The sequence below is a fragment of the Procambarus clarkii genome, chromosome 56 (genome assembly GCF_040958095.1).
Source record: "Procambarus clarkii isolate CNS0578487 chromosome 56, FALCON_Pclarkii_2.0, whole genome shotgun sequence".
Classification (NCBI taxonomy): Eukaryota; Metazoa; Arthropoda; class Malacostraca; order Decapoda; family Cambaridae; genus Procambarus; species Procambarus clarkii.
Window position 1 is genome coordinate 34,350,660 of NC_091205.1, and position 26,918 is coordinate 34,377,577.

Below are 26,918 nucleotides of genomic sequence, written 5' to 3' on the forward strand. Positions count from 1 at the left end.
TGTGCCTCTGGGATCTGCTGGTAAGCATTCAAAATACTTTGCTGAACAAATTTAAAATCGAAAGAATTCTCAGCAGGCAAAGATGCAAATACCTCTTGAGCTTTACCCTTAAATTGTCCTTGTAAAATGCTAACCCATTGATCGACAGGCCAGTTCATGCTGACTGCTAGTTTCTTAAAATGCAAGAAAAATATTTCTGGATCTTCTTCATTAAATTTAGGTAATTCTACATGTTTACTGTACTTAGAAGAACTATTTGTACTCTCTGGATTATTACTAGTGTTACCTTGCCCTGCTGCAATTCTCTGCTGTTCTAACCTGTTATTATTTTCAGCCATACTCTGCTGAATTTCTAATTGTCTAGTCTGCTGCTCGGTTTGTTTAGTTTGTTGCTCTGCTAGTCTTAACTGAGCCTCCAACTCAAGGTGTTTTGTCTGGTTCTGCAACTCTAACCTCTGCTTGTCTGCTGCCAGCCTAGCCATTTCTAATTGAGTCTCCAACTCTAACTTTAAGATTGCCACCTTGTCACTTGACTTTTCTTCTAACTCTCCCAAACACTCTTCTTCAAGTCTCTCCTCCTCCACCAAGTGTGTGACAATCACTCTTAACACTCTAGCTTTCAACATTTTACTGGGAATAGCTCGGTTCAATTTATCAGCCGGCAATAACAAACCAGACTTCTTTAAGTCTTTAATTTTACCAAAATTGGGCTGATCCACCAGCGCAGCAACCTGATCCTCCATGGTTGGCTCAATAATCACAACTTACACTTTAAACAACACTGAAAATTATGCTTGGCCCCTGGCACAAGCTAAACACTTACCTCAAATCGTGAAGCGTTGAGAAGTTTTCACAGCAGCTCAGATTGAACAGATAATTTCACAGGCTTGATTAGGTGTCACTAGATAATCACAGAGTACCTAGGAAGGCAATTGCTATTAATAATTAGCACTGTAAATTGAACAAATATTACAGGGAATTAAGGTTTAATATCCCGGACGGGCCCCCATTTGTTACCACCCTTGAGACTAAATAAGGTTCTTCTCCCAGCAGTGTAAAGGAATGATAATAAATCGGCCATGCCAACAGATGTCTAGGGGTATAGATACATCACTGCATAAAATGGAGAACAATATATTTATGCTAAGGGGGACAAACATAACAATTAAATGTATAAATAATAGCCAGAAATATTCTTCAGCATGCAATATCATAGAATGAAATTAATTATTGAGACATGAGCAATATCACCCGAACATGGGTTAATAAATGGGATATACACAATCATCTAACCAGATAATTAACATTTATATGGGCTAAAATAACAGTGACCAATGACTTAACTTAAAACACGACTCCTCTCGACAACATCCGCCATGCTACTGCCCACGATTTGGTCCGCAGGCCAAACGTTGACCAACAAATCAACTAAACGTCCACATAAACATTGTGGAAATTCTAATAACAAAATGCAGCACTAATATTCAAAACATTGTGAAAATAAAGAGTAGTAAACACTGGTACAACATTCCATACAATAATACGGCAACCAAATATGGGAATAAATCAAGGTAAAACTATAAACACTCGATTGACAACAATGTTCCCACACTGGCCACATCCAAATATGGTCAACCACCCACACGGAGAAACTACATGAGAAATCTAACACAAAAACCTCATACAATATAATGAAACTCAGGCACACTACAGAATGCTATAATATATATATAACATACAAAATCTTATATCATACAACTGGATGCTATATTAATTAGAGAACAAGACAATAAAGTAATATGAGAATCAAGAGTAATGGCAGAATCCTAGTAAGATTCGTAACAGCCGTTCTCCCTCTTCGCCCGTACATCATCACACACAGAGATCACACTAACGTGATGCATCAAATGTACAAATCCACAAGGGCAGTGAAGAGGATTCGAACCTGCGTCTGGAAGCATCCCAGACACTGCCTTAATCGACTGAGCTACGACAGGGTTAAAAGGGTTGAAACCGAAGTTCTACTGAACTTACTAGATCCCGTAGCCTCTCCAAGGCACAAACCAGCCTTTTACACAACCCCCCCCCCCCTGCACCCGAGCTATGTCAATAAGCCGTTCTCCCTCTTCGCCCTTACATCAGGGCGAAGAGGGAAGATTACTTCGCCCTACTCCCTCTGTGTGTGATGATGTAAGGGCGAAGAGGGAGAACGGCCTATTGACATAGCTCGGGTGCAGGGGGGGGGGGTTGTGTAAAAGCCTGGTTTGTGTGTTTGTGTCTCGTGATATATGATTTGGCCTTCAAATTTCAGAATTTCGCATAATATTGCGTTTTTAAGCAAATTTTCTTGCATTGTGCTTTGTACTTAAAATCATGGAATTTATCAATATTTGGACGTTTTTCATCCGTTTTATCTCTATGATATTTAAATCATATATTAACGTTTTAAGCAATACTTTGCCATTTTCCGCGTTTCAAGTATTTTCGTTTTATTTGCTTTAATTCATTTTATATTCGATATATATGATGCAAACACGTAATTAATTGCAAATTAACCTAAATACTTGATTTTCAATCAACTATTTGTACCTCGTTAAAATAGTTAGTAAGATATTGATTTGGAGAGAAATTATGTTTTTTTTTTTTTTTTTTTTTGCATATTTCGACGTTTCAGCCGGATAAGAACGATTTTACGTGTACCTCGTTATTCGGTAATATAAACGAAAATTCAGGATCATTATAGTTAATTCTATAATTCTTAATTATTTAATTCTATAATCAATGAAAGTACATTGATTTTTATCATTTGAATTGGAAACAACATTTTCTTATGCCTTTTCATATTCAAAATAACACGTAACCTCGCTTAATGATTTGAAGCAAAAATCCACGAATATGGTAATATTGTGACTTTTTTCAAGTTTTTCATATAGTGTTATTTAAATAGTGTGTAAGATATTGATTAGGAGATAAATTCTGTTTATACTGCATATTTCGATGTTCAGCCGGATTCGATCAGTTTTACGTATACTTCTTTCTTCAGTAATTTAGAGGGAAAGTCCGGATAATTTTAGTTAATTCTAATGAAAACACATTGATTTTATCATTTGTATTGGAAACAACATTTTCATGTGCCTTTTTAATGATCCAAATAACACTAAACCTCGCTTTATGATTTGAAGTAAAAATCCTCGAATATTGTAATTTAGTGACTTTTTTCACGTTTTTCATGTACTGTTATTTTAGATAAAAATATTCATATATACTAATATTTCGATACTACGGCATGTTTTCTTTCGATATGTGATCTCGCCTTCAAATGTCATTATTTCGCATAATATTGCCTTATTTAAGCAAGTTTTCATGCATTTTGTTTTGTACTAAAACCATCGAATATTATGATGTTTTTCATCCATTTCTCCTTATGTGACGTGTACCAAAATATGAACGATTTAGGTAATATTTTGACATTTTTCCACGTTCATCAGCATTTTCGGTATATTGTCATTAATTTAATAAATATATACGATAAATATGACGCAAACACATAATTGATTGTAAATTAACCTTAAATTCTTTGTTTTCAATCAACCATTTGTTCCTTGTTAATATAGTGAGTAAGATACTGATTGGGAGAGAAATTCTGTTTTTATGGCATGTATCGACGTTTTCAGCCGGATTAGAGTGGTTTTAAGTGTACTTCTTCTTTCGGTAATATAAAGGTGAAAATCAATAACATTTTAGTTAATTTTAATGAAAACACATTGATTTTTATCATTTGTATTGGAAACAACATTTTCATATGCCTTTTTAATGATCAAAATAACACAAAACCTCGCTTTATGATTTGAAGTAAAAATTCTCGAATTTATTAATTTAGTGACTTTTTTCACCTTTTTATGTACTGGGATTTTAGGTAAAAATATTCATATATACGAATATTTCGATTCTACTGCACGTTTTCTCTCGATATGTGATTTCGTCTTCAAATTTCATAATTTCGCATATTATTGCATTTTTTTGGCAAGTTTTCATGCATTTTGTTTTGAACTAAATCATCGAATTTAGCAATATTTTGACGTTTTTCATCCTTTTTTCCCTTATGTGATGTATACCAAACATCAATGATTTAGACAATATTTTGCCATTTTTCCACGTTTTAAAGCATTTTCGGATTATTGTCATTAATTCATTATATATACGATAAATATGATGCAAACACATAATTGATTGCAAATTAACCTTAAATACTTAATATAAAATCAACCATTTGTACCTCGTTGATCGGCCGAGGAGCCGGTCGGCCGAGCGGACAGCACGCTGGACTTGTGAACCTGTGGTCCTGGGGTCGATCCCAGGCGCCGGCGAGAATCATTGGGCAGAGTTTCTTTCACCCTATGCCCCTGTTACCTAGCAGTAAAATAGGTACCTGGGTCAGCTGTCACGGGCTGCTTCCTGGGGGTGGATGCCTGGTCGGGGACCGGGCCACGGGAAACTAAAAAACCCCGAAATCATTTCAAGATAACCTCAAGATAATATAGTGAGTTAGATATTGATTAGGAGGGAAATTCTATTTATATTGCATATTTCGACGTTTCAGACGGATTCGAGCGGTTTACATGTACTTCTTTTAACAGCAATATAACAGGAAAAGTTATTGTGAAAATTAATTATTTAAAGAATTAAAAGTGACCAAGACCAGCTCCTGGCCTGCACGTGTGGCTTAGCCTCTAGGCCTGGCGGACCTGCTTCTACCAACAGGAGAAGGGGCGAAGGCGGGTCTCTGGCGCCTTAAAACCAGTTTTCTTCGGGCAGATGGGACTCGTTAGCCTGGAAAGGCAGCTCATCTAGGGGAAGGAAAACCCCGAATTCAAACCTCTGGTGTCTTGTGGCTAAACCCACCCATGGAAAGACTTCGGGAGTCAACCCTGAGGAAAAATCCGGAGTCGGAGTCCCTAAGGCAGTTTGCAGCTGTTTACAGCGACAATCTGGCAACTCCTTCGACGACACTGGTGTCAAGCGTATCGGCGCCTGCCCTTCCCTTGGATCACATCGGTGGTGTGGAGAGGGTGGATCTGCTGCATGGGCAACAGCTGATCCTCCATAATTACTGCCCAGGCCTGTGCCCGGGAGAGGACACTCCAGCATCGCCTTGGCGATGGCTCAACACGGGAAGTGACAGTTACCGGCGATAAGCCTACCACTCAATTGGCGTAGAGTAAGGTGCGAGGATTGCTTCCGTCGGTGGGAGAAATCATCCGATTTCATAGGACAGCTACCGCCCGCCTCAAGCTGGGCAGCCCCCAGCCAATAAGGTGCTGTCCCACCACGGTCCGCCTGCTCCACTGGGTGCGTGGGGCTTAGGCCACAATCCAATAAGCGGATCGTCAACCCATGCACCAGGCAAAAGAAAACAAACACAGAGCCACCCAGCTCTCAAACTGGGCACATAGAATGTAAGAACCATGACACCGGGTCACTCGGAAGATCTACTGGAAGTGAACGACGCCCGCAAGACATCTGTGATCAACAATGAACTGTGCAGCTCCAAATGGACATAGTCGCCCTCAGGAGACACGTCTGCTCGCAACCGGCAGCATACGGGAGAAGGACTTTACCTTCTGCTGGCAGGGCAAAGCACCAGAAGAGGTAAGGGAGCATGGTGTTGGCTTTGCCATCAGGAACAAGTTGTTAGGGTCCATAGTACCGCCTATGGAGGGTCTGCAAGGATCATCAAACTTCAGCTTCATACAGCAGTAGGAATGGTCAGCCTCATCAATACCTATGCACCACACTGACCGAAGCGAAGGACGAGTTCTATGATGACCTCCGCCTAGCTTTCAGAGACATACCTCAACAAGAGCCAATCTTCCTCCTGGGAGATTTTAATGCAAGAGTTGGTTCTGATCACAGCTCTTGGCCTTCCTCTCTGGCCAGTTTGGATTTGGGAAGATAAATGAGAGTGGGCAGCGCCTCCTGGAGTTCTGCTGCCATCATGACTCTGCATCACCAATTCCTTCTTCGACACTAGGCCCCAGCATAAGGTTTTCTGGAGACATCCCAGGTCTAAGCATTGGCACCAACTCGACCTGGTGCTTATGGGGCGTAGCAATCTGAGAAATGTCAAACTGACTCGCAGCTTCCAGAGCGCAGATTGCGACACCGACCACTCTCTCGTCGTTTGCAGAGTACAGTTCCAGCCCCGGAAAATCCACAGAGCAAAGAATGAGGGAAGACCACGCATTAACGTAAACAAGACCCGTGACCTTCACAAGGGGCAGGAATTCACTGCGGCGCTGGTAAATGCCCTTCCTGTACCACCCTGCGATAGCGCAAGTGAGAGGTGGTTACATCTCAGGGGCACTATTTTCAACACTGCCATGTCCACCTTCGGTAAGAGGGAGAATAAGTCAGCAGATTGTTTCGAGGCCAGTGCAGAGGAACTGTTACCCCTCGTAGAGGAAAAGAGACGAGCTCTCTCATCCTACAAGAACCTGTCCTCACAAAGGATCCTACAGGCCCTCCGTACTGCCCGCAGCAGAGTTCAACAAACTGCTAGGCGTTCTGCTAACGATTACTGGCTTCGACTCTGTTCCAGCATCCAGACTGCGGCCACTGTCGGCAACATAAGAGGCATGTACGAAGGGATCAAACAGGCAACAGGCCCTACACAAAACCGGACGGCTCCTCTAAAGTCAGCCACAGGAGAGATCATTAAAGACCGTGATCAACAGATGAATCGCTGAGTGAAACATTACTCCGAACTCTACTTCAGAGAGCACATGGTCAGCGTAGAGGATATGGATGCAATTGAATGCCTGCCCATCATGGAAGAACTTGATCTTGAACCAACTGTGGAAGAAGTTGAGAAAGCAGTGGATTCACTTTCCTCAGGGAAGGCCCCAGGAGACGACGGGATTCCGCCTGAAGTTCTCAAGTGCGCTCGTGGAACACTTAAATCTGAGCTTCATGAACTTCTGTGCCAGTGCTGGAGGGAGGGCTCGGTGCCAACAAGACATGAGAGATGCAAACATCATCACTCTCTACAAAAATAAAGGTGACAGAAGCGATGTAAACAACTATCGCGGTATATCAGCGTCCTCAGCGTCGTTGGCAAACTCCTTGCTAGGGTCGTTTTGGTCAGGCTTCAGATTCTTGCCGAAAGAATGTACCCCGAGTCACAGTGTGGTTTTCGAGCAGAGAGGTCGACCACTGATATGGTGTTCTCCCTGAGACAGCTTCAAGAAAAGTGCAGGGAGCAGAGAAAAGCCTTGTACATTGCCTTTATTGACCTTACAAAGGCCTTCGGCCTCGTGAGTAGGGACGGACTCTTCAAGTCTTGGCCAAAATTGGCTGTCCACCCATCCTACTCAGCATGATACAATCGTTCCACAAGGACATGAAGGGGACAGTCGTGTACGACGGCTCAACTTCTGAACCATTCAACATCAACAGTGGTGTTAAACAGGGTGTGTTCTTGCTCCAACCCTGTTCGGCATCTTCTTCGCGATCCTCGTCAAGCATGCATTTGGAACAACCACAGAAGGCATCTATCTCCATACAAGATCTGATGGAAACCTCTATAATCAATCCAGGACTCCGAGCAAAGACACAGTACAGATGCGAATCCTCAGGGAGTTCCTCTTCGCCGACGACGCAGCGATCACCACACACACAGCAAAGGCCTGCAGCAGCTACTCACCGCTTTGCCGCAGTCTGTTCCGCATTCGGCCTGACAATCAGCCTGAAGAAGACACAGGTGATGGGACAAGATGTCAATGAGCTACCCTGTATAAATATAGCAGACTATGTGCTGGAGGCAGTTCACGAGTTTGTGTACCTGGGCTCCACAATCTCAGACACCCTTTCCCAGGACACTGAGCTCAACAAGCGTATCGGGAAGGCCGCAACAACATTGGCCAGGCTCACAACGCGCGTTTGGGAAAATGCCAAACTGACAGTACGCACCAAGGCACAGGTCTACATGACATGTGTGGTGAGCACACTTCTATACGGCTCGGAATCCTGGACCCTGCGTCTCGCCAGGAGAGACGGCTTAATACCTTTCACATGCGAAACCTGAGGCTTAGGTTATATATTGCATATTACGACGTTTATGATTTGAAGTACAAATTCCTCGAATTTGTTCTTATAGTGACCTTTTTATCGTGTTACATGTAGTGTGATTTTTGGTAAACATATTCGAATTTTCTCGTATTTCGATACTACTGCATGTTTTCTCTCCATATGTGATTTGGCCTTCAAATCACAGAATTTCGCATAATATTTCGTTTTTTGCAAGTTTTCAAGCATTTTGTTTTGTACTAAAAGTCATCGAATTTAGCAATGTTTGACGTTTATCATCTTTTCGTCCTTTATGAGATATAAACCAAATATAAAGGATTTAATCAATATTTTGCCGTTTTCCACGTTTTTAAGCATTTTCGGTTTATTGTCATTAATTCATTATATATACGATAAATATACTGCACACACATAATTGATTGCAAATTATCCTTAAATACTCTATTTTCAATCTACCGTTTGAGAATTATTCTATCAAGCCTGACCTGACCTAGGAGGTTGGAGATATACAGACATGAAGATTCATATGTAATTTAATTGGGTAAATTTACAGAGAGTGTAAGAATGTGGGCAGTGAATAAGAAAATAGATAAATGACTGGTTATGAGATGTGGATAAATTGCTGGAGGCGTGAGGCTCGCTTCTGGAGGGCTCTGACCCCACTGGAGTATCAGACATCGTAAGGGGAAGCAGCGCTCCATTTGAGCTCCCGTTGGAGAGGTTCCCCTGTTGGATATACCTTCATGAGAAAGGAAGTGTGCAGACGTTCCAGCTGTAGAATCGAGCTGGGAACGTGAGGTCTCAAGTCCTGGACGGCAAGGAGAGTTTGTTAAGCCGCCCAGAGCGCCGTATCGTTGGCCGTGGGAGCGCCCTGATCAGACTTCGTCAGAGGAAGAGCGCCCTCGACTAGACAATCTGTGGTAAGCACGATTTTATGCCTGTTTATAGTGATTACATGTAGTTGGTCGTGTGCCCAGCGAAAGTAGCAAATGTTTATTGATAAGTTAGGCATGTTTTGGTAAGGCAGAAGGCCTAAAATAAGAGAGTGGAGATGGAGGAACGTCCTGGAGGACGGAGCGACGTCCGTCTCCTGGTGAGCGGTGGCAGATGACTGAGGGAGCCCAGCTCCTGCGGGGTAGCTGCCTCGAGGGCCGCCTGGCCGGGGCGGAGCATGGACCAGCCTAAACGGGGGAGTCCACTCTCACAGTATGAAGAGATCAGAGATATGTTAGGTGCAAACATATTGTGTGGATTATTTCGTTTATGTGTTTAAGGGGGAACGTTTTTATTGGAGTGTCAATGGGTTGCAGGTTTGTCTTTGGAAGAAGTTGCTGAGAACTTCGAAGCCAGCAAAGAGGGAGTAGTTGATGAGACTCCAAGGTAGTGGAAAGTACTGAGCTCTGTGGGAGAGCAGCTATACAGTGAGGAGAGTGTTACGGCCCTCTCGGGACGCAACGGGTTCTTACTCTGATGTAATTAGAGGAAGATATATATCCGGCCCCAAGCCAGTAGAGGCTATCAAGGGATGCGATCCGTGACGCAAGTAACTTAAAGGGAGTAGGGAAAGAAAGGTAAGAACTTAATATAATATAATATAATATAACCACCACCATTTAAATATATAAAAGTAAAACGTACACAAGGGGGAGGGGTATTAACACTTTACAAAGGGGATCAACACTGTAGTCTTCTGCTGGAGACTATGGATCCTCGAAGCTAGGTGCTGAGTCCGCGGTGCTTTCTTCGTGGCCTCAAGACGTGTCCTCTGAGAACGCCGAGTCTACCCTGGCCACAGGTCAGCCACAACACAGGTCCACTGGGGGCACCGTCGTGGAGGCCGTCAACCACACGTCCAGCAGGTCTGCTGGCAGGTACTGAGCCACCAAGGCTGGTACGGCCACTCCACGAACGATAAAAGGGGTACGCCCTAGACAGGAGTCTCGTGTGATATCACCAATCACCCTCCTGTCCTCAATACCCCAGTGATTATCGTCTCCAAACCGTCGGTCCCGGGTAAAATCCTTCCACTGCCACTCCCACTGGCAGGCTTAACACACCCAGTGTTCTTCCGGGGGGACGACGTCACGACAGCTGCAGCAAACTTCACTGTATGGAGACTGGCTGCCTCGGGTAGACTGACTCCACCTTCAACACAGTGGTCCCAGGTCGACTCTGTAAACAGGACAACGTCATCAATAACTGGGACACTAATACACCACACTCACAGGCTCAGATACAAACGCTCGACATATCCACTCCATAGATGGCGCTGTCTTCGGAGCACCACCTCACCAGAGGTCAGGAGCGGCGGTGTTGAGCGCTGAACCCAGACGGGAAAACTGGTCCTCGAGGCCAGTACACGCTGTCCTCACTAGGTGTCGTTCGTTCGGTTGGCGGGGGTTTCGGGAGCTGACCCACAGAGGCGTGTTTGTCACTGCTCCAGGCTAGGAACGTTGAATCCGGGTTCGTAACAAAGAGAACCTCGAGCTGTGAGAAGAGGAGTAATGGAATGAAGTTTCACGAGTTTTTGTGATACCAGTGGTGAAGCACTATTGTTGATCAAGAAAAAACTTCATAGTGTAGCAGCCAAGAGAGCTGTAGAGGACCCTAGTAGATGTGGTGGAGCACCATAGTTGCTCAAGGAAGATTCATGGTGTAGCAGCCTGGAGGAGCTGCGGAGGATCCTGGTAGATAAACCCAGAAGAACCTGAAGATGTCAGGGTAGTGAACTTCCAGAGGTGGAAGGGAAGTTCTAGTTGATTACTTGTAGGGAGTTGGTAGAGTGTTTGGTTGTCATTAGCGTGCAAGACGCAGTGAAAGGTGAGTGATAGTTTGCCATTTTTGTGCCAAGGAGTATTTATACTGAAGTATAGATTTACAGTCGTAGGCTGAATTACCTGCAGAGACATACATATGTGTTCTAGGACTGATAGGGTGATCGATTGATCGTTGTCGTATATCAAGGAACATTTATACTAATATTTATGTTATTGCATTCATACGCAGGTTTTCCTTGTACATGTTTATAGATATATATATTCTCTTGCTGATAGTGCAACATTGTGTTATAAGACTTGACCTACTTGAGGAGGTTGGTAGTATTAGGTGGTGAATCAGGAGATAGGATACCACTTGATAAGCAGATATCAAGTAGTACCTGCTTATCAAGTTCTGATGGTATTGGAGTGTAACCTGACTTAAATAGTACAGAGTGTAGGATTCATCATTATTATTGTTATATGTGTGTATGTGTTTGTGCATGTGCTTTGTCCAGTAAATATATTCAAATTTGCCGGTGTTTGCCCTTGTCCTAGTGAGGTTTCCCAGGAAGTAGGAAAGAAGGAGAGAGAGAGAAAGAACCAAGAACCACAGCTATGGACAGGGTAGATTGGAATACTAATAAAAACAAAGGGGATTGAGGAGATCATATCACATAAGGAGAGAGTGGGGAGTCACAGCGGCTCGAGTGGGTGTGTGCACGTGAAAACGTGGCTAAGTATTGGAGCCGCATCCCCTAAACGTGTGACGTTTAGGGGATGCGGTCTCCATGACCCAGAAGTGCCCAGGGTGATCTCCTGGTAAAGTATAAGCACTCTACCGAGTTTTGGGTAGGGTTGTACATAAAGAGGATCAACGACAACACCCAACCCACAATACTCGTTAAAATAGTGAGTAAGATATTGATTAGGAGAGAAGTTCTGTTATTATTGCATATTTCGACGTTTCAGCCGGATTAGAGTGCTTTTACGTATATTTCTCTTTCAGTAATATAACAGGAAAATCTGGAATAATTTAATTATAACTAATGAAAAAACATTGATTTTTATTATATGTTTTGGAAACAACATTTTCATATGCCATTTTAATTATCAAATAACACGAAACCTCGCTTTATTATTTGAAGTAAACATCATCGAATTTGATAATTTAGTGACTTCTTTCACGTTTTTCATGTACATTGATTTTAGGTAAAAATATTCCAATTTACTAATATTTTTGATACTACTGCATGTTTTCTCTCGATGTGTGATTTTCGCCTTCAAATCTCAGAACATATAATGACCTTTTTCACGTGTTTCATGTAGTGTGATTTTAGGTAAACATATTCGAATGTACTTGTATTTCGATACTCCTGCATGTTTTCTCTCCATATGTGATTTGGCCTTCAAATCACAGAATTTTGCATAATATTGCGTTTTTTTTTGCAAGTTTCATGCATTTTGTTTTGAACTAAAAATCAACGAATTTAGCAATATTTTGACGTTTTTTCATCCATTTTTCCTTATGTAATATATATCAAATGACAACGACTTAGGATATATTTTGCATTTTTCCACGTTTTAAGCTTTTTTGATTCATTATAGACGATAAATATATTGCAAACACATAATTGATTGCAAATTAACTTTAAATACTTTGTTTTCAATAAACCATTTGTTCCTCGTTAATAAAAGTGAGTAATATATTGATTAGGTGAGAAATTCTGTTTTAATAGCATATATCGACGTTTTAGCCGGATTAGAGCAGTTTTAAGTGTACTTCTTCTTTCGGTAGTACAATAGGGAAAATCAAGTTTGGCAAGTTTTCATGCATTTTGTTTTGCACTAAAATTATCGAATTTAGCAATATTTTGACTATTTCATATTTTTTTTCCTCATGTGATGTATACCAAATATCAACGATTTAGGCAATATTTTGCCATTTTTCCACGTTTTTAAGCATTTTCGGTTTATTTTCATTATTTCATTATATATATATATATATATATATATTATATATATATATATATATATATATATATATATATATATATTATATATATATATATATATATATATATATATATATATATATTGATTTTGATTTGAAATCAAACTTGATTTTCCCTATATATATATATATATATATATATATATATATATATATATATATATATATTATATATATATATATATATATATATATATATATTATATATGATGCGAAATATATATATATAATATAATATATATATATATATGCGAAACCATTATATATATATATATATATATTATATATTATATATATATAATATATATATATATATATATATATATATATATATATATATATATATATACAATATATATGATGCAAACACATAATTGATTGCAAATTTACCTTAAATACTTAATTTTTAAAAAACAATTTGTACCTCGTTATTATAGTGAGTTAGATATTGATTGGGAGAGAAATTCTTTTTCTATTGCATATTCGACGTTTCAGCCGGATTAGAGCGGTTTTACGTGTACTTCTTTTTTCAGTAATATAACAGGAAAATCAGAAACATTTTAGTTAACTCTAATGAAAACACATTGAATTTTTAACATTTGTATTGGAAACAACATTTTCATATACCTTTTTAATGATCAAAATAACACGAAATCTCGCTTTATGATTTGAAGTAAAAATCCTCGAATTTGGTAATTTAGTGAGTTTTTTCACGTTTTTCATGTAGAGTGATTTTAATTAAAAATATTCGAATTTACTAATATTTCGATATTATGCAATATAATAGATTAATAGTATTTTGTATAGACAATATTTTGATGTTTTTCATCCTTTGTTTCCTTATGTGATGTATACCAAATATCAACGATTAGGCAATATTTTGCCATTTTTTCCACGTTTAAGCATTTCCGGATTATTGTCATTAATTCATTATACATACGATAAATATGATGCAAACACATAATTGTTTGCAAATTTACCTTAAATACTTAATTTTCAATCATCTGTTTGTACCTCGGTTACTGTGAGTTAGATATTGATTATCTAGATATTGAGAAATTCTTTTTGTATTGCATATATCAACGTTTCAACCGGATTAGAGCGGTTTTACGTGTACTTCTTTCTTCAGTAATATAACAGTAAAATCAGAAACATTTAAATTAATTCTAATGAAAACACATTGAATTTTTATCATTTGTATTGGAAACAACATCTTTATATGCATTTTTAATGATCAAAATAACACGAAACCTTGCTTTTATTATTTGAAGTATAAATCCTCGAATTTGGAAATTTAGTGACTTTTTTCACGTTTTCCATGTAGTGTGATTTTAGGTAAAAATATTAGAATTTACTAATATTTCGACACTACTGTATGTTTTCTCTCAATATTTGATTTCGCCTTCAAATCTCAGAATTTCGCTTTCAAGATACTTTCAAGAAACTTTCAAGAAAGTTTTCATGCATTTTGTTTTGAACTAAAAATCATAGTATTTAGCATTATTTTGACTTTTTCATCCATTTTTCCTTATGTAATATATATCAAATAGCAACTACTTAGGCAATATTTTGCAATTTTTCCACGTTTTAAGCATTTTCGGTTCATTGTCATTAATTCATTATATATACGATATATATGATGCAAACACATAATTGATTGCAAATGAACCTTAAATTCTTAGTTTTCAATCAACCATTTGTTTCTCGTTAATATAGTGAGTAAGATATTGAATAGGAGAGAAATTCTGTTTTTATAGTATATATCGACGTTTCAGACGGATTAGAGCGGTTTTAAGTGCACTTCTTCTTTCGATAATATAAAGGGGAAAATCAAAAACATTTTAGTTAATTCTAATGAAAACACGTTGATTTTTTATCATTTGTATTGGAAATAACATTTTCATATGCCTTTTTAATGATTAAAATAAAACCTCGCTTTATGATTTGAAGTAAAAATCCTCGAATTTATTAATTCAGTGAATTTTTTCACCTTTTTCATGCAGAGTGATTTTAGGTAAAACTATTCGAATTTACTAATATTTCGATTCTACTGCACGTTTTCTCTCGATATGCGATTTCGTCTTCAAATCTCATAATTTCGCATAATATTGCGTTTTTTGGCAATCATCGAATTTATCAATATTTTGACTATTTCATCTTTTTTTTCCTTATGTGATGTATACCAAATATCAACGATTTAAGCAATATTTTGCCATTTTTCCACGTTTTTATGCATTTTCGTTTTATTTTCATTAATTCATTATATATACGATAAATGTGATGCAAGCACATAATTAATTGCAAATTAACCTTAAATACTTTATTTTCAATCAACCAGTTGTACCTCGTTATTATCGTGAGTAAGATATTGATTAGGAGAGAAATTCTGTTTGCATAGCATATTTTGACGTTTCAGCCGGATTAGAGTGGTTTTACGTGTAATATAAGGAAATTTGGTAATAACTTCTTTGGGTAATATAACGGGAAAATCAGATCCATTTTAGTTAATTTTAATGTAAACATATTGATGTTATTATTTGTATTGGAAACAACATTTTCATGTGCCTCTTTAATGATAAGAATAACACGAAACCTTGCTTTATGATTTGAAATAAAAATCCTGGAATTTCGTAATTTAGTGACTTTTCACGTTTTTCAAGTACTGTGATTATAGATAAAAACATATGAATTTACTAATATCTCGATACTACTGCATGTTTTCTCTCGATATGCGAGATATAATAATATATCTTGTAATATATACCAAATTTCAACGACTTAGGCAATATTGTGTCATTTTTCCACGTTTTAAGTATTTTCAGTTTATTGTCATGTTTTCATTATATATATATACGATATATATGATGAAAACACATAATCGATTGCAAATATACCTTAAATATTTATGTTTCAATCAACCATTTGTACCTCGTTAATAGAGTGAGTTAGATATTGATTGGGAGATAAATTCTTTTTTTATTGCATATTTCGACGTTTCAGCCGGATTAGAACGGTTTTACGTGTACTTCTTTTTTCAGTAATATAACAGGGAAATCAAAAACATTTTAGTTAATTCTAATGAAAACACATTCAAATTTTTATCATTTGTATTGGAAACAACATTTTCATATACATTTTAATGGTCAAAATAACACGAAACCTCGCTTTATGATTGGAAGTAAAACTCCTCGAATTTGGTGATGTAGTGAGTTTTTTCACGGTTTTCATGTAGGGTGATTTTAGGTCAAAATATTCGATTTTACTAATATTTCGATTCTACTGCACGTTTTTCTCGAAATGTGATTTCACCTTTTAATCTCATGATTTCGCACAATATTGCGTATATTGTCATTAGTTCATTATATTGCGTATATTGTGATTAGTTCACAATATTTTCGGTTTATTGTCATTAGTTCATTATATTGCGTATATTGTCATTAGTTCACAATATTTTCGGTTTATTGTCATTAGTTCATTATATATACGATAAATATGATGCAAACACATAATTTTTTTGCAAATTAACCTTAAATACTTTATTTTCAATCAACCATATGAACCTCGTTAATGTAATGAGAAAGATATTCATTAGGAGAGAAATTCTGTTTTTATTGCAAATTTCGACGTTTCAGCCGGATTAGAGCGGTTGTATGTGTAATTCTTTTTTCGGTAATATAAAGGGAAAATTAGAAACATTTTGAAACAACATTTCATTTGCCTTTTTAATGATCAAAATAACACGAAATCTCGCTTTCGAGATTCGAAAAATCTCGAAGTAAAAATCCTCGAATTTGGTAATATAGTAAGTTTTTTCACGTTTTTCATGTAAAGGGACTTTATGTAAATATATTCGAATACACTAATATTTCGATTCCATAGCACGTTTTCTCCTGATAAGTGATTTTCACCTTCAAATCTCATAATTTCGAATAATATTGCGTTGGTTTGGCAAGTTTCATGCATTTGTTTGACTAAAATCATCGAATTAGAAATATTTTGACGTTTTTCATCCATTTTTCCCCCTTATATGATATATACGAAATAGCAACGATTTTGGCAATATTTTGCCATTTTTTCCACTTTTATAAGCATTTTCGGCTTATTGTCATTAATCCATTATATATATACGTTAAATATGATGCAAACACATAATTGATTGCAAATTAACCTTAAATACTTAATTTCAATCAACCATTTGTACCTCGCTTATAGTGAGTTAGATATTGATTAGGAGAGAAATTCTTTTTGTATAGCGTATATCGATGTTTCAGCCGGATTAGAGCTGTATTACGTGTACTTCTTCTATCAATAATATAACAGTAAAATCAGGAATATTTTAGTTAATTCTAATGAAAACACATTGATTTGTATCATTTGTATTGGAAGCAACATTTTTTAATGCCATTTTAATGATCAAAAAAAAGAAACCTCGCATTATGATTTTAAGTAAAAATCTTCGAATTTGCTAATTTAGTGAGTTTTTTCACGTTTTTCATGTAGAGCGATTTTAGGTAAAAAAGTTCGTTTTTTCCAATATTTAGATATTAACAATATAATAGTATTTTGTATAGGCAATATTTTGACGTTTTTCATCCTTTTTTTCCTTATGTATACCAATTTCCGTATATCAAATATCAACGATTTTTTCCACGTTTATAAGCATTTCCAGATTATTGTTATTAATTGATTATATATATACGATAAATATGATGCAAACACATAACTGATTGCAAATTTACCTTAAACACTTAATTTTCAATCAACCAATTGTACCTCGGTTATTGTGAATTAAATATTATTATCTAGATATTGAGATTTTTTTATTGCATATATATAGGTGTTTCAGCCGAATTAGAGCGGTTTTACGTGTACTTCTTCTTTCAGTAATATAACAGGAAAATCAAGAATAATTTAGTTAATTCAAATGAAAACACATTGATTTTTATCATTTGTATTGGAAATAACATTTTCTTATGCCTTTTTAATGATTAAAATAACAAGAAACCTCGCTTTATGATATGAAGTAAAAATCCTCGAATTTTGTAAATTAGTGACTTTTTTCACGTTTTTCATGTACTGTGATTTTAGGTATGTGACGGGAAAGTGTTGGAGTGTAGATGTTCTGCAGTCCTCCTAATGGCTGGTGTCAATGCCTGTCACATTTACAAAAAAAAAAGAGACTGCTTGGCTGTTGTCTGTGGTAGAGTAAGGGACGACACGCAAAACACATAGTATGAACAATGAAACTTTAATTAACTGGAAAGCAAATTTAAAAGCAAAGACAATCCCTTGGCTATGTACAGGGCAAAGAAACAAGTCATAAACATTAAGAACAGGGATAAATTACTATAGGAATAATATAAAGACAAAATGACATAAACAGGTGCTGAGAATATAGCGCTAGCTGGGAACCTCCACCAATAAACAGGACGCGTATCAGTTGGTTGTTCACAGCTTGAGAGCATAAGGATATTCTGACTTCAATGGCTGGTTCAAGCCCAGACATCGACTTAGGTAGAGGGCGCTGAGGTGCAGAGGTGCAGGTGTGCAGACGGCAGGTCACCAATCAGAAGCAGGCAGACTGGAATGGTAGTTTGCTGGTTGACGACGGGCGAGCCGGCATGGAGGGAGTGTGGAGTGAGGTTTAGGGTACTTTTGCCTCCTGGTCAAAACGTTTTGTGCTACTGGTAGACGTATCTTGATGGTAGCATCTCATTGTTGTATGTGTTTAAGTAACTTTATGTAGGGAAGAGCAGGCTCAATCTCTCATGAAAGAGATTATCGTCACAGGTAAAAATATTCGAATTTACTAATATTTCGATACTACTGCATGTTTTCTCTCGATATGTGATTTCGCCTTCAAATCTCATAATTTCGCACAATATTGCCTTTTTTGGCAAGTTTTCATTTTGTTTTGTACTAAAATCATCGAATTTAGCAATATTTTGACGTTTTCCATCCTTTTTTTTCCTTATGTGATGTATATCAAATATCAACGATTTTAGCAATATTTTGCCATTTTTCCACGTTTATAAGCATTTTCGGATAATTGTCATTAATTTATTATTTATACGATAAATATGATGCAAACACATAATTGATTGCAAATTTACCTTTAATACTTAGTTTAAAATACACCATTTGTATCCTTTTTTATTGCATATTTCGACGTTTCAGCCGGATTAAAGCGGTTTTATGTGTTCTTCTTTATTCAGTAATGTAACTGGAAAATCAGAAACATTTAAATTAATTCTAATGAAAACATATAATTTTTATCATTTGTATTGGAAACTACATTTTCATAAGCATTTTTAATGATCAAAATAACACGAAACCTCGCTTTATGATTTGAAGTAAAAATCATCGAATTTGGTAATGTAGTGAGTTTTTTCACGTGTTTCATATAGGGTGGTTTTAGGTAAAAATATTCGAATTTACTAATATTTCGATTCTACTGCAAGTTTTTCTCGGTATGTGATTGCAACATCAAATCTCATAATTTCGCAAATGTGGCGTTTTTTGGCAAGTTTTCATGTATTTTGTTTTGTACTAAAATCATCGAATTTAGCAATATTTTGACGTTTTTAATCCTTTTTGTCCATATGTGATGTGTAGTAAATATCAACAATTTAGGCAATATTTTGCCATTTTTCAATGTTTTTAACATTTTCGGTTTATTGTCATTAATTCATTATATATACGATAAATATGATGAAAACACATAATTGATTGCAAAAAAAAACTTAAATAGTTTATTTTCAATTAACCATTTGCACCTCGTTAAAATAGTGAGTAAGATATTGATTAGGAGAGAAGTTCTCTTGTATTGCATATTTCGACGTTTCAGCCGGATTAGAGCGGTTTTACGTGTACTTCTTCTTTCGGTAATATAAGGGGAAAACCAGGAAGATTTTAGGTAATTCAAATGAAAACACATTGATTTTTATCATATGTATTGGAAGCAACATTTTCATATGCCTTTTTAATTATCAAAATAACACGAAACCCCGCTTTATGACTTGAAGTAGAAATCCTCGAATTTGGTCATATAATGACCTTTTTCACGTGTTTCATGTAGTGTTATTTTAGGTAAACATATTCGAATGTACTCGTATTTCGATACTCCTGCATGTTTTCTCTCCATATGTGATTTGGCCTTCAAATCACAGAATTTCGCATAATATTGCGTTTTTTGCAAGTTTTCATGCATTTTGTTTTGTACTAAAAATCATCGAATTTAGTAATATTTTGACGTTTATCATCCCTTTTCCTTTTGAGATATAAACCAAATATTAACGATTTATGCAATATTTTGCCATTTTTCCAAGTTTTTAAGCATTTTCGGTTCATTGTCATTAAATCGAAATTTCGATACTACTGCATATTTTCTCTCCATATGTGATTTGGCCTTCAAATTTCAGAATTTCGCATAATATTGCGTTTTTTGCAAGTTTTCATGCATTTTGTTTTGTACCAAAAATCATCGAATTTAGTAATATTTTGACGTTTATCATCCTCTTTTTCCTTTATGAGATATAAACCAAATATCAACGATTTTAGGCAATATTTTGCCATTTTTCCACGTTTTTAAGCATTTTCGGTTTATTGTAATTAATTCATTAAATATACGATAAATGCGATGTAAACGCATAATTGCAAATTAAACCTTATTAACCTTATTAACCTTAACCAAATTAATCGGGGAGCCGGTCGGCCGAGCGGACAGCACGCTGGACTTGTGATCCTGTGGTCCTGGGTTCGATCCCAGGCACCGGCGAGAAACAATGGGCAGAGTTTCTTTCAACCTATGCCCCTGTTACCTAGCAGTAAAATAGGTACCTGGGTGTTAGTCACCTGTCACGGGCTGCTTCCTGGGGGTGGAGGCCTGGTCGAGGACCGGGTCGCGGGGACACTAAAGCCCCGAAATCATTCAAGAAAACCTCAAGATAACCTGATTTGTATGATTGCAAATTAACCTTATATACTTTATTTTCAATCAACCATTTGTACCTGTTAGAATAGTGAGTAAGATATTGATTTGGAGAGAAAATCTGTTTTTAATGCATATATCAACGTTTCAGCCGGATTAGAGCGGTTTTACGTGTCCTTCTTCTTTCAGAAATATAACATGAAAATCAGGAACATTTTTGTTAATTCTAATGAAAACACATTGATGTTTATCATTTGTATTGGAGACAACATTTTCATATGCCTATTTAATGATCAAAATAACACGAAACCTCGCTCTATGATTTGAAGTAAAAATCCTCGAATTTGGTAATATAGTGACATTTTCCCATGTTTAATGTGGTGTGATTTTAGGTAAAAATATTTGAATATACTCATAATTCGATACTATTGCATGTTTTTTCTCCATATGTGATTTTGCCTTCAAATCTCAGAATTTCGAATAATATTGCGTATTTTTGCAAGTTTTTTCATGCATTTTGTTTTGTACTAAAAATCATCGAATTTAGCAATATTTTGAAGTTTATCGTCCTTTTTTTCCTTATGGGAGATATAAACCAAATATCAACGATTGAGGCAATATTTTGCCGTTTTCCACGTTTTGAAAACCACATTTTCATATGCCTTTTTAATGTTCAAAATAACACGAAACTTCGCTTTATGATTTAAAGTAAAATCACCGAGTTTGGAAATATAGTGACTTTTTTCACGTTTTTCATGTAGTGTGATCTTAGGTGAAAATGTTCTAATTTACTAATATTTCGATACTACTGCATGTTATCTCTCGATACGTGATTTGGCCTAAAAATTTCAGAATTTCGTATAATATTGCGTTTATTTACAAGTTTTCATGCATTTTGTTTTGTACTAAAAATCATCGAATTTAGCAATATTTTAACTTTTATCATCCTTTTTTCGTAAATGATATATAAACCAAATATCAACGAATTATGCAATATTTTGCAGTTTTTCCACATTTTCAAGTATTTTCGGTTTATTGTCATTATTTCATTATATCTATATAAATAAAAATTGAAATGTTCGTTTGTTGAAAATCGCTAATCTTCGACAGTTCTTCACCGATTCCCTTTAAATTTTGACACAACCTTCCAATCGCATCCGAGCGGGATTTTATACACATACTATATACATGTCACGTCGTTCACGGGAAATACCTTTTTTTTTTTTAAGTTGTGTTTTTCGTGTGTTTTTTATGTCAGGGAAATCTTCGAAACCTCTTTACCGATTGCTTTTAAAATTTGACACCACATTGCATTCGAATAGGCGAGTGTTCTTATATACCTACTATATCCATGCCTCACTTATGACCGGAAAAACCATGTTTTTTTTTTTAACCGCGCCATCTGTAGGACGTAAGAGCAACACACATTGTAATCTTCGAAAGTTCTTCACTGACTGCTTTGAGATTTCGGCACAACGTTCCATTCGAATTCGTGCGTGTTTTTATATACATACTATACAGATGTCACACCTGTGACAGGTGAAAACATGCGTTTTTTGAAAAACAGCGCCATCTTTTGCACGTTAGAGCAACATACGATATACAAAATATGTTACGATTACATTTCAATGTTCCCGATTGCATTGATAAATTGAATTTTCAAAGATATTTATTTATTTTCATTTTGATTTAATTGTTTTGTGTGACGTTGCGTTGGAACTGAGCTGTGTTGTTTACCATACAATTCATTTCGTTGGTATAGTTTATTTGTTTCTTTTTCACTTTTTTTTCCTTTTTTTTAACTGTTCTTATTTTCAGTGCAATTGGTGGTGAATTTGAGCTGTGTCGATTGATCTGCGTTTGAATTTATATATTTCGTTAGTTTTTTGTTTTTTTGAAAACAAGAAAATGGACAACACGTTTATTTCACAGCTGCAAATGCGCAACAAACAGACATGAATTCACCGGCTACAACGTTAACTGCCTTCTTCACGTTATGTCAAAATGATGCGTTTGCGAAAACACTGCTGTATTCGGAAGTGCCAATGCATTACACATAGAATTCGAGTAGAAAATAATTTGAACGACGCAAACAAGGAGAGCGAGTCGACGGACAACCTGGCATATTCAAATAAACTACGACAGGCAGACTGCATACCGTGCATACCAATCAAGATGAATGCTCTTTCTTCGTATGCTGTATTAAACGTGCCCGGTCCAACGTCTTTCCAGCCATTGAGGTTTGTCAAGGGTATAACTTATGCCCTTTCCGTAGTGCATGTCAAGCTCTTAATTTATTGGAGAACGGCCGACACTGGGATGTATGAATTAATGACGCGTCCAACACGTCACATCCAAATCAAATTCGAGCATTGTTTGCAATCATATTGACCACCTGCACTCATTCGTCTCATTCAGAGTTATGGGAGAAATATAAATCGCACATGGCTGAAGATATTATCCGTCGAATAAGCAAGGAAAATTCAAATATGAACATAGATTCAACATCAGAAATCTTCAACGAAGCGTTGATAATGACTGAAGATTTGTGTTTAGAAATCGCGAACAAAGTTCTAACAAAATTGGAAATGCCTCACCGAAACAATCTGCTGCTGCTTCGTTCGATGTATAATTGTGTCGTGAACAAAATTACAACACGGGTGATCAGTTGTTGTATGTGCAGTCAAACATTCCTAAGCTAACGCTTAAGCGAAAAGGCATTTACATTCAAATAATTCAAACTGGCAATAACGGGTTTGGAGAAATCTTTTAAGATGCGCCAAGAGGAACTGTAAAACCTTCCTAATTAGATTGATTCTGGCAGCATTTCGATACCAAAATGACATAACCTTAGCTCTTGCATCGTCCGGAATAGCTGCGACATTGCTACCAGGTGAAAGAACTGCTACTTCGGCTATGAAATTGCCATTGAACATGCAATTCGTTGAAACTCCCACGAGCAACATTTCCAAAGCATCCGGCATTGGAAAAGCATTGCACAAATGTAAACTTACTGTTTGGGATGACTGCACAATGGCCCACAAAAAATCTTTCGAGACTCTTGATCATCATTGCAAGAGTTGCGTGGAAACATCAGACTATTTGGGAACTCATTAATATTGCTTGAAGGAGATTTCAGGCTAACATTACCTGTAATTCCTCGATCGTCACCAGCGGACGAAATAAATGCTTGCCTGAAATACTCTACTTCGTGGCGCCACGTAAAGACGTTAAAATGAACAACAAATATGCGTGTCTAGCAGAAAAACAATCCATCAACTGGAATATTCTCACATCAATTTCTGGAAATTGAGAACGGAAACGTGCCAGTTGATCTTACCTCAGGACGAATTTAATGGCCTCATAACTTCTACAATTTAGTGACATGAAAAGAAGATTTTTTTGATAAAGTATTTCCCAATATTCAAACCAATTATAAGAATCACGATTGGCAGAATGAACGAGCTCTTCTTGCGGCCAAGATCAAGGACGTCTACGAACTTATCAATATTGTTCAGTCTAACATTCAAGGCAAGGCAGTCACATACAAGTCCGTCGACACTGTTGAAGAAGCAGATGAAGCGGTTAATTATCCAACAGAATTTTTGCATTCACTCGATCTGCCAGGGATACCATCGCACGTACATCAATTGAAAATCGGCGTGCCAATTATCATGTTGCGAAATATCAACCAGCCAAAACTTTGCCATGCCACGCGCTTTGCAGTAAAAAAAATCAACAACGTCGTAGAAGCCACAATCTTGACAGGATCTTTCACAGGTGAAGATGTCCTTATTCCTCGCATTCCTATGATCCCAACAGATATGCCATATCAATTTAAGAGATTGTAATTTCAAATTTGATTGGCGTTTGTAATTACCATCAACAAAGTTCCGGGCCAATCTTTAGAATTGCACAGTTTATATCTAGACACGGATTGCTTCTCACATGGACAATTATATGTTGCTTGTTCTAGAATTGGCAAACCAGACAATCTCTATATCTCCACAGACATTTGAACAACAAAAAATATTGTATACCCACAAGAATTGTGAAATCAAACTTATTAGAAACGTACGCTTTCTCTTTCCTTTTTTTCCGTTTAACCGGACTGAGCCACAGCAACGCGTGGCGGGTACTACTAGTATATGATAAAGATGCTGCAAACACGTAATTGATATGAAATTAACCTTAAATACTTTATTTTCAATCAACCATATGTACCTCGTTAAAATAAGTAGTAAGATATTGATTACGAGAGAAATTTTGTTGTTATTGCATATTTCGACGTTTCAGCAAGATTAGAGCGGTTTTACGTGTACTTATTCTTGCGATAATATAAAGTGAAAATCAGGAACATTTTAGTTATTTCTAATGAAAACACATTGATTTTTTATCATTTGTGTTGGAAACAACATCTTCATATCCTTTTAAATGATCGAAATAACACCAAACCTCGCTATTTGATTTGAAGTAAAAATCATCGAATTTGGTGATTTATTGACTTTTTCACGTTTTTCATGTCATTTTCTTAGGTAAAAAATTTCAAATTTAGTAATATTTTGATACTACTGCATGTTTTCTCTCGATATGGTATTTGGCCTACAAATCTCAGAATTTTGCAAAATATTGTTTGTTTTGCAAGTTTTCATGCATTTTGTTTTGAAAAAAAAATCATCGAATTTAGCAATATTTTTACGTTTATCATCCTTTTTTCCTTTATGAGATATAAACTAAATATCAAAGATATAGGCAATATTTTGCATTTTTCCGCGTTTTTAAGCATTTTCGGTTTATTGTCATTAATTCATTAAATATTCGATATATATGATGCAAACACTTAATTCATTGCTAATTACCCTTAAATACTTATTTTTCAATCTACCATTTATACCTCGTTTAAATAGTGTGCAAGATAAAGATTAGAAGAGCAGCACCGCTCCTGTGCCAGGTAAGTCCACTACGGGCTCAAAAAAAGCCTGGCTACTAGGAACTTGTTCCGATTAGCTGAGTCTATAACAACAAAAACAACGATTAGGAGAGAAATTCTATTTTTATTGCATATTTCGACGTTTCAGCCGGATTAGAGTGTTTTTACGTGTACTTCTTTTTCTTTTTCATGCATTTTGTTTTGTACTAAAAATCATCGAATTTAGTAATATTTTGACGTTTGTCATCCTTTTTTCCTTTTTGAGATATAAACATATATCACGTTTTTAATAATTTTCGGTTTATTGGCATTAATTCATAATATATACGATAAATATGATGCAAACACGTAATTGATATCAAATTAACCTTAATACTTTATTTTCAATCAACCATATGTACCCTGTTAAAATAGTAAGATATTGATTAGGAGAGAAATTGTTTTTATTGCATATTTCGACGTTTCAGCAAGATTCGATTTTTTTTTTACGTATACTTCTTCTTTCGGTAATATAAATGGAAAATCAGGAACATTTTAGTTAATTCTAATGAAAACACATTGATTTTTATCATTTGTATTAGAAACAACGTTTTCAATATGCCTTTTTAATGATCTAAATAACACGAAACCTCGCTATATGATTTGAAGTAAAAATCATCGAATTTGGTAATATATTGACTTTTTCACGTTTTTCATCTTAGGTAAAAATGTTGAAATTTAGTAATATTTTGATACTACTGCATGTTTTCTCTCGATATGTGATTTGGCTTTAAAATCTCAGAATTTCGCATAATATTGCGTTTTTTGCAAGTTTTCATGCATTTTGTTTTGTACTAAAAATCATCGAATTTAGCAATATTTTGAAGTTTATCATCCATTTTTCCTTTTGAGATATAAACCAAATATTAACGATTTATGCAATATTTTGCCATTTTTCAACGTTTTTAATCATTTTCGGTTTATTATCATTAATTCATTAAATATACGATCAATATGATGCAAACACATAATTGATTGCAAATTAAACTTAAATACTTATTTTCAATCAACCATATGTACCCGTTAAAATAGAAAGATATTGATTGGAGATAATTTTTTTTTTTTTTTTTTTTTGATACCTCGACGTTTCAGCGGATTGGAGCGGTTTTACGTATACTTCTTCCTTCAGTAATATAACAGGAAAATCAGCAACTTTTTAGTGAT

General features: G+C 36.1%; 1 protein-coding gene across 1 annotated transcript; it reads left to right on the forward strand.

The window, feature by feature from the left end:
• The first annotated feature begins 6,380 nt into the window (after nt 1–6,380).
• On the forward strand, nt 6,381–24,636 carry LOC138353263 (uncharacterized). The gene is made up of 3 exons (XM_069306156.1): nt 6,381–6,637; nt 6,776–6,875; nt 24,241–24,636. The coding sequence occupies exons 1-3, from the start codon at nt 6,381–6,383 to the stop codon at nt 24,634–24,636; spliced, it is 753 nt and encodes a 250-aa protein (XP_069162257.1).
• The last annotated feature ends 2,282 nt before the right edge of the window (nt 24,637–26,918 follow it).